The sequence below is a fragment of the Chenopodium quinoa genome, unplaced genomic scaffold, assembly GCF_001683475.1.
Source record: "Chenopodium quinoa cultivar QQ74 unplaced genomic scaffold, ASM168347v1, whole genome shotgun sequence".
In the NCBI taxonomy this organism is placed as follows: domain Eukaryota; kingdom Viridiplantae; phylum Streptophyta; class Magnoliopsida; order Caryophyllales; family Amaranthaceae; genus Chenopodium; species Chenopodium quinoa.
This window is the reverse complement of record NW_018743850.1, coordinates 7,595,594-7,610,314: the sequence shown is the minus strand read 5'-3', so window position 1 is coordinate 7,610,314 and position 14,721 is coordinate 7,595,594. Positions and strand designations below refer to the sequence as shown.

Sequence of the window (14,721 nt, the reverse complement as noted above, 5' to 3'; positions counted from 1 at the left end):
GGAGAACAGAAAGAGAAAGAAGTAGGAGAAGGAGAGAGAGAGAGAGAGAAAATGAAATAAGGGGAAGGGGGGCTGTATTTTGGTAAGAGGGTAGGGTTTTTTTTTTTTTTTTTTATTAAATTTCGCCGGAAATTTAAATCTCCGATGGAATAATCCGTCGGAAAATACTATTATTCCGACGGATTCTTTGATTTCGTCGGAAATTTTCGACGGAACAAAAATCCCTCGGAAATTTCGATTTTTCCGTTTCAGACGGAACAAAAGAATCCGTCGGAAATTTCGATTTTTCCAACGGAAAAACGTATCCGTCAGAACTTATCCGTAAAAAATCGGCTTATTTTTAGTAGTGAACAACGGTTAAACTCGTTAATCCAATAAAGCTAAATATAGATTAGTTGCATACACTATGTATACCTATACCTTTGAACTGATGTGGGTTAACTTTAAAACCTTTTGAATGAAAAATTGTGCATTTGAATATCGAGTACTCCACATATTTTGTGAAAGCTCAATTATTGCTACTACAAAACCTCTATATCTTAGAAGATGGTTTTCTCTAGATCTCTCTTCTTTCTCCTATATAGAACCAGTCACATGTCATTAACACAGTACGGAGTATGTCAGCACAAGAGAAATACTCAACCTCTAATTACTTGTCTTCTATTTCTCTAATAACCCAGTGGTAATTAACCTTATATTTAGATGACATCCTGTTAATAGCAATAATGAATTTTATTGATACTAACAAAACTCATATCCTAATTTTACATTTGTTAGTATCAATGAAGACATTAGAAGTACTTTGATAACGTGGTGGTAATATCTAAGCACATTTTAAAACTAACGGACATTATTAGTCATAGAAGACTCAAGCTATTAGTAGCCAAGAATTTCTCGTCAACACACTGTGCACCCACACGCACTAACTTGCATGTCTTTAGAGCATCTACATTGGTTGGAAATTTAGCTCCCCATTTGACAAAAAGTAAAAGTGGGGACCTTCCTACCAATGGTCCAAGCTCCCCATCCATCACTTTAATGTGGGGAGGTTAATTTGATGGGAACCCTCCTAAAAATTCAGGTGGGCCCAACTTACACACTTGAACACCAAAACACTTGATAGGGTATGGAAAGTAGGAGAGAGAAAATGTGGTGAGGTATTGAAAAATAGGAGAGGGAAAGTAAATGGGGAGATTAATGAATGTAGGTATGGAATTGTAAAATGGGAAGGGTATGTGATAAAATTAGTGGAAAGTGATGTGAACTAATGAGGTGAGGAGAGAGAAATTATGGGGAGTCTCGTGAATGTTGATGGTCTTAGTATTTAATCTGAACACGATAGGCCAATAAATTTGGGGAAAAAACATTTAAGTATTTGAATATGACGGCAAAGATAGAAAAATTATCAAAGAGTATTCCTTAATGGTTATTTAATGTTATCAGCAAAGTTGAAATTTATTAATATTATCTAATTACGGAAATTATAAATTGTTCTTTTCTCATCTAACCACATAATTTAGGACATATGGTCTATTCGTGAGTCACGTAATATGAGTTGACAGAGTTTCACAAGGGTTTGCAATTGTGGCTCTTCCCTATTAATTACTCCATATTGTTATTTTATACGAAGTAATAGACTTTTGTTGCATATTTATGTCGATATTTTATCTTCTAATTTATATTTAATTAAAAAATAGACAAGAAGCTAAGATAATTAGATGAGAAATGAACGAATACATTTGTTTTGATTTTCTTAAACACAAATTCTTATATGTGGTTGGTCACGCCATGTGGTAATCTATCTTACTTTGTTGGTCAGTGTTTAGGGATTACTTCATTAGTGTTATAGGGTTTCCTTCGTCAGTGTTATAGGGATTAATTGATCGTCAGTATTTTAGGAATTACTTTGTTTTTTTATAAGCGATCACATAATGTAACCAGCTGCACATAAGCTAGACGCGTTGTTTTTTAAATTAACAAGAAAAGAAACAAAGTCTATTTCTAACATGCAATACAAATTTTGTAGTTTCAAATTAGAAATTAGTGCTTGTAGTAATATACGAAGTATAACAATTCCTTACAATACAAGCAACATAGATATAAATATATAATATGACTTATACGAGTAATAGTATTTGAACAGTTGATTAACCATAAATCTTTATAAAAGTATTTTGAATTTTACCTCTCGTGCATATAATTTAAAACAAGTGTCTTGGAATGAGTCACTGTCATCATGTCCCATAAATATCACTAATGCGTAATGACAAATTAATTGCTAAATTAGTTTGCTTTGTAACGTAAGATTTCAAGCTACTTTCTTTTCTAGCTAATTTGTATCTTAATGATTAGCCGACTAACTTAATACTTTGGAATAAGTTTTACTTGTTAATCAATTATTTGTCAGGCAAATTAAACTTGTTAGCTTTGCTAATTTTTCATTTCAACTCTAAAGATCAACCCTATTAAATTAAACATCTAAATTTGTACCTAGAATATGAAGCGCCAATCTTTGATAGGAGTTCTGTATTGTGTTAGATATAGAACGCCTCCAAATGTCGCTATGTAGACTTTACAAGGCACCCTAGAAGGGCGCCTTGATTGGAGGCAATCTATATTATTTGTTTATATATACATATACAAAGTAGTGTACAGAGTACATAAAACTTTAGTTTTGTTATGCATAATCCATACTTAAATTACTCTGTACACTACTTAATTAATTTGAAAATAAATGACAAAATCAAGTAAGTCTACAAGTATAATTAGTACTCCATATTTAATTTTATTTATAATTTCACTATTATCTATTTTATCTTTATATGTAGATAGTCCTTATGGTTTTGTATTTTATTTTCTCGCCGGGGGTAAATGATCTGTTATAGGTAAAGAATGTGTTCCATTTATATGCAAGAGTGGTGAGGATCTTTGTCACATATTAATTCGTCATCATAACTTAAAAGCAACTTATTATTACAGTTCAAGATGGTGATCTTCATTCTAGCAATATAATTCCCTGACTATCCTGTTTTTCATATTGCTTATGGGCCACGATCGAATATAATGATCCTTCTATATCCTCAGAATAAGAATAAAATCATCCTTCATTCTAGAGTGTGTTGTATTATCATATTGGTAGGTTTTATTCACGATGAAAAGCTAGGTAGAAAAACGTTATTTATTTATTTTTTTTTTGGTTTTTTTTTTCCTTTCACGTTGAATAATTTTAAATAATTTTTTTTTTATAAACAATTATATTTAACTCTTAGATAATTAGATAAACGTATTATTTATACTTTTTTGATCAATTACAGTATCACACTAGTACACGGAACAATGCAACATTAAAATATACCTCCATCTTACATGTTATTAATTATATCTAAAAGTCGAAAGAAAATTCCTAACCTAATAAACACCCCCTTAGTAGCACTATTACCACTTTATATGTTACTCCCTCCATTTCTATAATTAATCTTGTTTAAAATAATCCGATTACAAGGATAAACTATGACTCTATGATCATATTGTTGTTGTTATGAACTAATAATGTTGATACTTGTTCTCAAAAAAAAAATATCTACTGATACTTAGTATTTAAAAACACAAACCACTCATGCCACATATCACCTTCTTTCATTTTTATTCTTTATTCCCTTTCTAACATACCAAAAAAAAAAAAAAAAAAAAAAAAAAAAAAAAAAAAAAACCTAGCCTTATAACAATTTTTCAATCATTTCTTCAATTGTTGTTAAAAAAAATATATATCTACATACTAATGGATTTGTATTATTTCTCAAATTTCTTCAATTTTTTTGTTAAAAAAAAATCATATTCTTTCTATATTCATACTCATTGCAAGTGTTTAATATTTTTTTTTGAAATAATTTCATTATTTACAAATTGTCTTATAACAATATTCAATTTTTATATTTATAGACAAATATACGAAGTAGAGAGCTAGATCAATTTTAATAAGAAGCTTATTTAAAATTAATCTACCGGATCACGTGAGATCATGAAGAATAATATCATTGCAACTTTGAAAACTTTGACCGTTAATTTCCGTTATTTTACAAAAGTTAATATAGTCATGTGAGATCTTGTTTGAGTTGTCTCATTATATATTTTATTAATATCAACATTTTATAATTTTTACGCGTATGAAAATAAAGATATAAGCGTTTTAACACGTGCATTGAAAATTGTGAAAAGTCAAATGAGGCAAAAATTTAGAGATAGAGGGAGTAGTTATTTTGATTAATAAGTGAGTGCATAATCAAATCAAAATATCAATATTAATGATTAAACATCACATCAACATTTACTTTAATTAGTTGCTGACCAAGCCACCCACTTATTCAAGTTGGTCTAGCTCTATCGAATCTGATGCATTGGATGATTTGGATCTCTTTTTTTTGTTTTTTTGAAACAATTGGTATTGTCAGACTTCCAATCTGATTGGAAAAGTTTTATGGGAAGAAAGGTCCATTTCAGAACCTCACATCCTCAATTAACAAACCATTAAAACTTCTAAAAAATAATTCAAACCTAAAGTGCTAATGGTCAATTTGGCAAAGAAATTAAATGAAAGTAATGATATCATGTGCATGTTTCACCAAAATATCTTACGTTAACGCTTTGGTTATACAGTACATGTCATCTAAAAACGTTCTCTACTTTTTTTCCTTTTTTTTTTTTTGGGTTGTGTAAAGAGCCGAAAAAACAGCATTAGATAGAATTCGATTTTATATCTTAAATACCATCGAAGAAATTAACCAATAACATTAGTTGACATTCATAATTTAAAAGTGGTCAAAATTCAACTTTCAAGACTGGTTAAACAAATGAGAATAATCTTGTGAGACAAAGAGTTCCAAAAATTGTGGTGAAAACAAGTTAGGTAGCCAAACAAGGTTTTCAAGCATCATTTGACTAATTTAGATCTTGAGCTAGAGCTCGACCTTAAGTCAAGTTATGACCGAGTGAAGCTTGAGTAGCTCAAGAATAGGCTAAACTATTAGCCTATTATTAGCCCTACTCAAAGTTCTAGGCCGTGACTCTCCGTCAACCTGCTAAATGCATAGAAGCATGGAACAACCCGCTTACATCATACATGGAGTCCACGTACTATGGAATTTTAGCAGAATCAGCACAACAAGAGTGACGCAATTTCATACCATCAAATCAAAAAACGCCATTATGAATGTCTTACATTACATTCCAAATATTCCTGATCAGCACTTACTAAGCTAATGCATGCTTACATTACAATACCATTATATAGCATGGACGGCAACTTAAAGTTACCTAAACAGCAATTGTTCTCTGGAATCTTTACAGATTAAAGATTCAAGAATCAGATCCAACTACTTCGGAGCCCCATGCAGTTTTAGCTGCAAAATTACGATTTGAGCGAGCATTTAGTGGTACATCCCATCAGGTCCTAAGCAGTATGAACATGACTGTATTGTGCAAAGAACCGTTGAGTGCAACTTCTTCACCTGGTTGTATGATAGAATTTGCGATGATTAAAGAGGGAATTATATCTTGTCCGTAGCTGATTAGGGACAGAACAAAGATCTCCGTCTGCAAAACCATCACTGTAGGTGTGAACATGTTATTGCAGTGTAACATTATAGTGCAACGTGTACACGTAATACTTTCTCATTCGAAAATGAGTGAATCAAAATTATAATGGCTAGATACTCGATTCAGAAAAAGGAATAAAAACAAATACAAATTGAGCATAAATCTTTAATGAGGCCTTGCCAAACACGACTCTTTGTTTTAAGAGAACATGGAATCTGAGAGGCATAATGATATGAGCATATTCCTAATTGATAAGAGCACATCATAGACACCAGCAACGCAATATTATTCTAATCCCTACAGAAAAATCTAATACCTTGATCCAAAATTGCTACTCTAATTTCTTAACATTTCTTAGGCATATAATATAATATGCTAATCATCTTCATTAGTACATAATTCAGAAAAGCAGTCATGACGTTTGATTATGCCGTAATAGAAAGCTAAAGTGGCAATCATATTGACGAAGTGTTATTAAAAAAATTGTAGCATCATCTAATGAGGAATGGACAATAATATAAGAGCATTATTGTTAATTCTCAATGCATGCTGAATCATTAGCATAAAGAAGGATTAAAAGATTCATTAGCCAACGACTATACTGCGTAACCTGTCCTGTTCTATGCATTTCATTAGATCAAGGCAAAAGTAATTGATAATTAATATATTCTTTACTAATTATGCCATGATCCGTACATTATCATCCAACAAGTTTTGTACGTTAAGCAACCAATGATATGTCATGAAATATGCTTATTATTCCGCTAAACATGATAAATTCATGCATCAAGTCTGCTACATTTTAAAATCAAAGATTGAACCATATAAACATAGTAGTACCTAGCATGAACCATGTGCTAATGAAATTGTGTCTGGTAATTCAATCAGAATCTGCAATCTTCTTAGATTCTCAAAACACTACCAGACAAAAAGAACCAGCTACCTCCGCTTTATTTCTCAATCTTGGCAAAATGTTCATCCCAGTTCTTTCATATTGGTGATTTAGGCCAGAAACCATTGAATTACTTCCAGAATTTACCAATTTCTAATTTTCTGCCAATTATTTATCCTTTTTTTATTTTTGGATAATCGTAATGAATAATCTTAAGTATTATTTCCATGTAATATAAAAACCAAACCAAACATATAACTAATTAATTACTTAAAAAAAAACCAATTAGAACAAGTCATATTTTGTATAACCTTTCAAGTCAATCCAGATTGGATAAACTTGAGTTGGATTTGGGTCAAATTTGAGTTTATCATTACAGATCTATAGGTACAATACAACACGGGTCTTGTCTGGATTTTTCAATCAAATTCTGTACATGTCAACTTTGCCAGCTTCCTCCACCCTTTAATATATAAATTAAAGAGTTCAATGAGTACCATGTAAATATACGGAGTACTTGGTGATAAAATAAAGTATTTTATGTTATCAATGCGTGGAGGTGAAGTGGCTTAAAATGAGACATTGCGAGTTTGGGACACAAGACATAACATGAGATAATAAAAGGGATATATATATTTTTTTTTTTTTTTGGAAAGATAAGGAAAAGGCTCTATTGGGCAAGGGAAAGAGGATCTTGATTGACAAATTACCCTTCCTAATTCTCATTTAACAAAAGCCTCTCCATCTTAGTAATTATACGAAATGCCATGAAGATATGACATTCTTCATTCTTCACATATCAAATTGAAAATTAAACCAGTAATCACTTCAAATAGCAATGACAAAGGCAATAATATTATCAACAAAAGCAGAAGCAATCGCGCTGGAAAACAGACGCAAAGGTTGGACATAGGCACAAACTAAAAATCAATACCTCAAAGCTTAATGGATGCTTCATCAGCATATTTAACAAAAAAATCACCACCACCAACGTCAACACTGGATGCTGATTTCTGATGTGGGGAAGGGTGTAAGAAGAACAGTGTCCATAATATAATAATACACACTCTATCACATGAAATTTACAGAAAATTAAGGAATTAAATCAAGCATAAAGCTACTATACATCTAGGGGCATGTTTAGCAAACAATTGTTTAGAATTACCAATGAGTAAAAATCTTGGAGTTGATCAAAACAGGTGTTCATTCCAGCATTGGTTGTTCAGACACTGCCAAGTAATATCGCGCCGCGAATTATTTTGTTCCATAGACAAATCATAAATTAAAACTTTAGTCAGCGTCCATAAAAAAACTGGTGGGGTCAAATAAGCCATCAATCAAAAGCAACCACAAGTAAACACTAATAAAAACAAATCCTTACCAAGGGTTAGTGGTCTCGAGTCAGCAAGCAAGAAAACATCATAGCACATAGGCTGGAAATGCCACATGACTCATTCATATGCCAAGACAGCATGTCACCAATTTGGGATTCAGAGTAACATTCCACCACCTGAGGAAAGAATGTTTTGCCATTCGAAAACTGTCTTATGGCACTATATACCCCGCAAATAATACATCACAGAATTTTTCATCTGCAAGAAGAGTTTCTGGAACATCATCCTTTTGCAAACTTTTCTTCTCCTTACGGTAAAATTTGGCCTCATTGAATCTTCCGCATAACTCAAGCCCTCTAATCAGCACATTGTAGGTTGCTGTTGCACCCTGAATTCCACTACATTTCATGGTCTTAAATGTGGCAATACCTTTATCAGGATCTTCAGCTGAGAAACAGGCACTGATTAAAGCAGTGTACAATGTAGTGGTCTTAATCTCCTCAGGAAATAATTTGAATATTTTCACAGCAATGTCAAGTTCTCTGGCTTGACCAAGCCTATATATTAATGAGAAAGCTAATTGTGGTTCAGGAAACAAATTATACTTGACCATTTGCTCAACTATTGGCAAAATCTTTAAAAAATCTTTCTTTCTAATCAGAACCCCCAGTATTGAAAGGAATGCTTCATTTTCAATGTAAATGCCCATATCATTGCAGTTGTCCAAGACCAAAATAGCTGCTTCAATCCTCCCATGAGTACAATTTGCCTCAATGATTTTAGAGACAAGGTCAGGGGCTAACCGCTTATGCCGGTGCACTATTCCAGCATATAGGCGATCAATGGCAGCAAAATTTTTCTTTCTTAAAAATTCAATCAGAAGCCCCCTGTCTATGCTATAATTCATATCACATGTAGTTTCTTCCTCTCTCATGAACTCAATGTTATCAGAAGCATCAGAAGATATATGAGGATTAACTTGTCGAAGAAGCAAATCAGTCTCATTAGCCATCTTTAGAGTTTCCTTTGCTTGAAGATAGACAGGGTAACGAAGAACAAGTAAATTTTCCTTCATGTACAGCAGAATTTGGATAATTGCCCATGCTTCTCCTGCTTTGCTACATTGCTCTACCAAAATATTGCATGTAGCTTTGTCAGGTTGTACCCCAGTCTCTTGCATTTTCCGAAAAACTTCAAGAGCTGATTTGCATTTTCCTGTATGAAGTTGAAGAATGGTTGATTGGTTTGGTAGGATGTAATTTGCTATATCAACAGGCAGAGGGTTGCACCAGTGAACACACAGAGATCAAATTTTGGCATTAATTGAAATGTAAAGCTCTAAAAACTAGAACCTTGAAATCATGATAGATTCAAAAAATCTATGTCTAAAAACAAAGAGTAAAAATCAAAGCTCTTTAATGAAATATACAATAAAAGGATGCAATTCAATACCAAATAGCTAAGCAATGAAACATGAGAGTACTATCAGAATTCAGAATTGATACTGATTGTTTCACAAGCCAATACTTAAGAATTTAAGATAGATGACTTAGGTAACAGTGTCTACGTGAAAAAGTGGTGAAGCAATTAGGATCCCCTTGTAATATCCGTAACAGCACCAAGTTCCACATAGAAATTAAAATTTTCAAGATTCTACAAATCATCATTTATTTCTATAGATTCCAACTATAAGAGCATCTTAATAGCTTTCATGGAAATCAATCAGAAAGTTCAGAATGAAAAGTGGAAATCATCACCGAACAAATCAAAACAATGGCCTTAAAAAACAACTAGCTGAAAAACATGTTTACTATTAGAACAAGTTAGCTATTCACTGATTCTCCAGGAATTAAATAAAAACCACAAACACTTGCAACTTTGCAAGATGGCTGATGTAGACGATAAATAGAAGAGAAGCATATGAACTACCTCACAAACAGAAACTTAAGGGTCTGGCCTGGATTTTCATAATGCCTTGATGTTTAAGCTGTATAAACATCCAAGCTAAACAAACAAATTTGACCGGCTTACTACCAGCATACTCGCAGTCTACCAAAATCAAGTTCAAACTTTTGATTTAGGAGTGTCCCCCCCCCCCCCCCCCCCAAAAAAAAAAAAAAAAAAAAAAAAAAAAATTCTTCACACTAAATTTTCCCCATTAAGTTTTATTAAGAATTTTGCAATATCTGCAACTATAAATGTGAAGCACTCCATCAATTTTCCCAACTGGATAATCTTTTAGTTTTTAATATAGGCTTTCAGCTAGGTCAATATGTAATTCTAAATGCATTACTTAAAATACATATCCATTAATACTACCCTAGAGTCCTAGAATTTCAAATATGTTTTCACTACATCATTCAATTAATACTCATGGTAAGAGTGTGTACATTTTATTCTCCTCAAATTAGTTTTCCCTTTTTTCAGGAATAATTAGGATATCTTAGTATGAAAAATAAAGTATTCCTTCAAAAAAAAAAAAAAAATGAAGAATAATAAGTTATTAATCTACCTTCAATACCACAGGGCTTTAGAACCATTAGTATCATTAAGGTGGCAGAGATCAATCAATCAATCAATCAATCAAAGCCTTAATCCCGTAAGTGGGTCGGCCACATGAACCAAAAGTGATTATTCCGTGTAGTCATCGACAAAATTCTTCCTCCTACATCCCTTACGATCAAATGCCTCATTCTCATGCAAATCCATATATTTCATATCCTTCCTAACTCCTTCCAACCAAGTCATTTTTGGTCTTCCTAACTCCGCCAGTGGGTTTTCCGCTGCTAGTCCCAAGACTGGATAAAGGAGGAGGGTTTCAGTAGGCCAGTGACAGCGAGTGTAAAACTGTGTCACATCCCATGACATGAGCCAAAATGATTTTAAGGTGGCAGAGAGTCCTTGGGAAATTAGCACTCCAAGTATTAGTTGAAAATGAAGAGAACTTGCTTCAAAAAAACCAAAGAGAGAGAGAGAGAGGAGAGAAGAAGCAAGTGAACAACAAGAGGCTCTAGACCACATATATTGTCAGAAGATCTAAGCAGCAACAGACATTATAATAAACAAAAAAGTAAAAAAAAACACAATTCTCACCAGAATGAATAAGATGCTGCATTAAGATTGTATAGGTGTGGCAGGTAGGTTTAAGTCCTGATAGAAGCATTTCCTTGTATATGTCAGTGGCTTCCTCAGCTCTGTTATTATCAAATAAGACCTTCATATATGCTGTATAAGAAACAACAGTTGGATGACAATACTCAGCTTTCATATCCTTCCATACCTTCACGGCTCCATCAAAGTCACCACTATTTGAAAGCCAATGGAGCATTGAAGTATAAGTGATGGCATCAATCTTTATCCCTTTCTCCTGCATAAGCTGAAAGACATACATCATTGAACTTATCCTTCGTGCCTCTCCAAATATATCCAGCATTGTCGTGTATGTAAATTTGTCATGTTTGAAACCCTTCTGTTTTGAAATCCAATTGAAGAACAACCAAGCCTTCTCCATTGGTGGGTGGGATTTTAGAACTTGATTGACAGTGAACGAGTCCCATTTGATACGAAGCCCCTGTAGCTGTTCTTGGGCAGAAATCCATGAGGTACACCTCAGAATATTTGAAATCTGTCTAATAACATCACTCATGTATACCTTTCGATCTACATTTTTCTTATTGACTTGCTTCTCTGTTCTGATCACCTTTCTGTGAGGTGGCTGGGAGGGGCCTTTATATTTACATGAAGAAAGGGAATGTACATAACAGGTAGCATTTTTCCAACTCCAAAAATGCCAATCACTGTAAGTAGGCCGACAAGCCTTGAACTTCCGGAGAACTCCTCCAAAGGCATAGGGCAAGGACATCAGTGACCATCAACTTTACCAAAACAAGGTTTCATTTCCATTACGGTGCTAAACAAAACTAAGCTTCATATTAATTCTGCACAAAAGAAAAGTACAATGAAAGTATGTCCAGAACAAAGGGAAGAAAGAAGAGTTATGCCATAGGGAAGGGGGCTGTATCCAAACCTTGCAAATAAGAAAGCACTCTTCATCTTCACAGAGCAAAATAATAAAGAACTTCAGCAGAAACCAATTGACTAATGTGTATTTGCTAGTGTTGTCAGTTATGAATTCATAGTCTTGTTGGAAACTAAAAGAAAAAATTGCGGAAATATCCAACACAGAGATCGGGACAATTAGCAACGCTGAACAAGCACATAGTGGTTTGTTTGTCCATTTCTTTGAGATCAGACAGGCTACAGAGGAAGGCAGAATAAGTTATAAGCTAAAAGTTCCTCACATTGGCCCATAAATCCCATTATGTCCACTTGACTTAATTTGACCAAATCCATAACAACCCACGCAAGTCAAGCCCAATGCCATTAATTCCCACACAGGTAACCGAACAAGTCAAGAGAAGAGCTTAAACAAATTAATTCTTCAAGTTGCAGTTTTCCATTTATAATAATGGGCATCAACTGGGTATAAGTTCCAGCCATTCAACGATGTTCAATTTTCATAATTCCCTTTGTACTCCAAAATTATACAGACCAACATGCCCATTAATTTGATCCACAAAAGCCAAATCAAATTAAATAATTCACAAGAAAAAAAATAAACTAAACAAAGCAGATGCACAATCAAGCTTAGAGAGGAAGAGAAAAAGAAAAGAGTAATTAATCATCTAGCGTCATACTTCATAATAATTACACTCCACATCATTCGAATAAAATAAAAACAATAAAAGCTACATTCGAAATTTATAACTCATTATCACCAGTGGACACCTCTCCTGATACATAAAAAAAAAAATTAAAAAAAAAAAAGAAAAAAATTTTTTTTAAAAAAAATAAAAAAAAAACATAGATCAACCAAGTACAAGTAAATTAATCAAATACATGACAGAAATCTCAATATCAGAGTTATTCGGCGATAGCAATCAACAACATTATAATTCTTTCAACTTATGTGATCCCTCTATTTCTTCGGCTCAATAATTTCATACTTCCTCCTCCATTTTTACTTACATAAGGAAGAGACTATTTTTTGTTAGCTAAGATCATTAAAATCTATAAATTAATCCAAACAACAAAGCTCCTTTTTTTTTAAATGAAAAAAATTTTATTTCAAAAAGAGCTTTCTTTATATCTTCATCCTCAATCAGACCTTCAATGCAGCTCTCCTCTCTCCAACACAAATCTACTCCAATCTATATCCTTCCTCCATCAAAAACCAAAATTTTGTTGCACAATTAGAATATCAAGCCTTAAAGGCCTTTAACACGTCAAGAGATCTCCATCAAGATTATGGCAAGAGGGGTTGGGTTGAGATTAGAAATAGCTTAAGCCTTAAGCACATATCAATGCTGGATAGAATTTCCCAATGAATTGCAATCCTCTTGCTAAGAAAAAAAATGATGGCCCTTTCTCTCCTCTCACCATGAACAGGATGTTATTGTGCTCTCGCTCTCATATTGAGTGGCATTTACAAGATTTCGGAAAAGGAGATGTGGATACAGTGGTCAAACAGATTCATCACATGACAGAAAACTTAATACCATAAGGTCATTTAGCTTAATATATAGTTAAAATATGAAAAAACATTTAAATTCTAGGAACTGGAACATAATACTTCCAATCAACCATTGCAATTATATTTCTTAAACTTATCATGCTTTTATACATACATGTCTATAAAGTTAAATAATCTTTTAAACACACATTCTTCCAACACCTACATTCTCAGTTTCATCACTACATGCTCCATTCTCGACAAAATTCGCTACAGCCAACATTGATATTTATCTAAAAAGGGAAGATAATTTGCTACAACTCCTACATAAAAGAACAACCACACCCTTAAGAAAACACCATTATCTCAACTTATAGCCTGATTTCCTAACAATTTCACCACCATTCGAGCTCCGGCTGATTTCCATCCAACCTCATTCTCCTTCAAAATGGTTGCTTAAATCATGAAAGGCTTTCTTAATATGTTCATCAAAAGTGACTAAATAAACTTTATTTTCTTCAAATTCCATTTTCGTAGTTTTGCACTAATAGTAAAGGTTGTATAAACAATAGGCTGCAACACATTGGCAACCAAATACGAAGTATGACTTAATTATCAAAGTAGGCTCGTTGAATTGTTTGAGTATTCATAACCAAAAGTTCAACATTCCGAACCCTAAATTGACTATAATGACAATTAAATTAACGAAAGTGTGGAACTAAACCCTAGATTGTGAAATTGATATCCGATGTTACTAAAAAAAAAAAAATACTTACCTCAGAATCAGCTTCAATGGAGAAGAGAAACGGAGGTTTCTTCAGAGTAAGCTTCCAATGGAGGATAAAAAAGGAGGCAAAAAGAAACGGAACAGGGTAAAATAATTTGGTTTGATTTTTATTTGGAAAACTAGTTACAACCTACTACTTGAAATTTTGGAGCTAAAAGCTAAGCCTAATACCCGCCTCTTGCTAATTGACGCCACCGAACTTGGAATTCCACCGATTGTCCCTCTCGTCGTCATTAACATTCTCTCTCGCTCTCTATCTTTACCTTATTACGGAAAACCCACTAACTGGGGTACTCGATCAAGGAGAATAAGTGGGGCGGCCTCCTCATAACCGGTATTAAACCGAGGCGCCTAGGTTTATAACAGAGATAAACTTGGGTTGTTTATCACTTTATTTGATGTCACTATTGTAATATACATGCTTTGATTTCCACGCTGACCCATTAAAAAATATATATATTATTTTCTACCCTATTAATGGTCAAATCGTGTCAACTATTTTGAAATGGATGGTGTGAGTCTATGCAAGGGAGGAGTTAATCCATATGTTTCTAAATATTGTCCCATACTCCCAAATCCTTTGCTTCATGTTGAACAAAAGTTT

The 14,721-nt window shown here is 33.3% G+C and overlaps 1 protein-coding gene across 5 annotated transcripts; it reads right to left on the bottom strand.

Moving 5' to 3' along the window:
• Positions 1 to 5,150: 5,150 nt before the first annotated feature.
• Positions 5,151 to 14,505, bottom strand: LOC110686216 (pentatricopeptide repeat-containing protein At2g01390). Of its 5 annotated transcripts, none has more exons than XM_021862822.1 (6): positions 14,107 to 14,505; positions 10,912 to 11,756; positions 7,866 to 9,081; positions 7,650 to 7,713; positions 7,419 to 7,497; positions 5,151 to 5,603 (listed from the first exon to the last, which is right to left on the bottom strand). In XM_021862822.1, the coding sequence occupies exons 2-3, from the start codon at positions 11,678 to 11,680 to the stop codon at positions 8,030 to 8,032; spliced, it is 1,821 nt and encodes a 606-aa protein (XP_021718514.1). In that variant the 5' UTR covers positions 11,681 to 11,756; positions 14,107 to 14,505; the 3' UTR covers positions 5,151 to 5,603; positions 7,419 to 7,497; positions 7,650 to 7,713; positions 7,866 to 8,029. The 5 variants fall into 5 exon arrangements, with proteins under 5 accessions (XP_021718514.1, XP_021718516.1, XP_021718512.1 ...); XM_021862824.1 differs by having other exon boundaries at positions 5,151 to 5,589; XM_021862820.1 differs by lacking the exon at positions 7,419 to 7,497.
• Positions 14,506 to 14,721: the final 216 nt, after the last annotated feature.

Bases quoted from the DNA above. Each gene is read 5' to 3' on its own strand.
- LOC110686216 (XM_021862822.1), bottom strand. From the start codon at position 11,680: ATGTCCTTGCCCTATGCCTTTGGAGGAGTTCTCCGGAAGTTCAAGGCT. The intron at 9,082-10,911 runs GTGAGAATTGTG...CTGTTGATATAG, and splicing joins GCAGCATCTTATTCATTCTG to CAAATTACATCCTACCAAAC.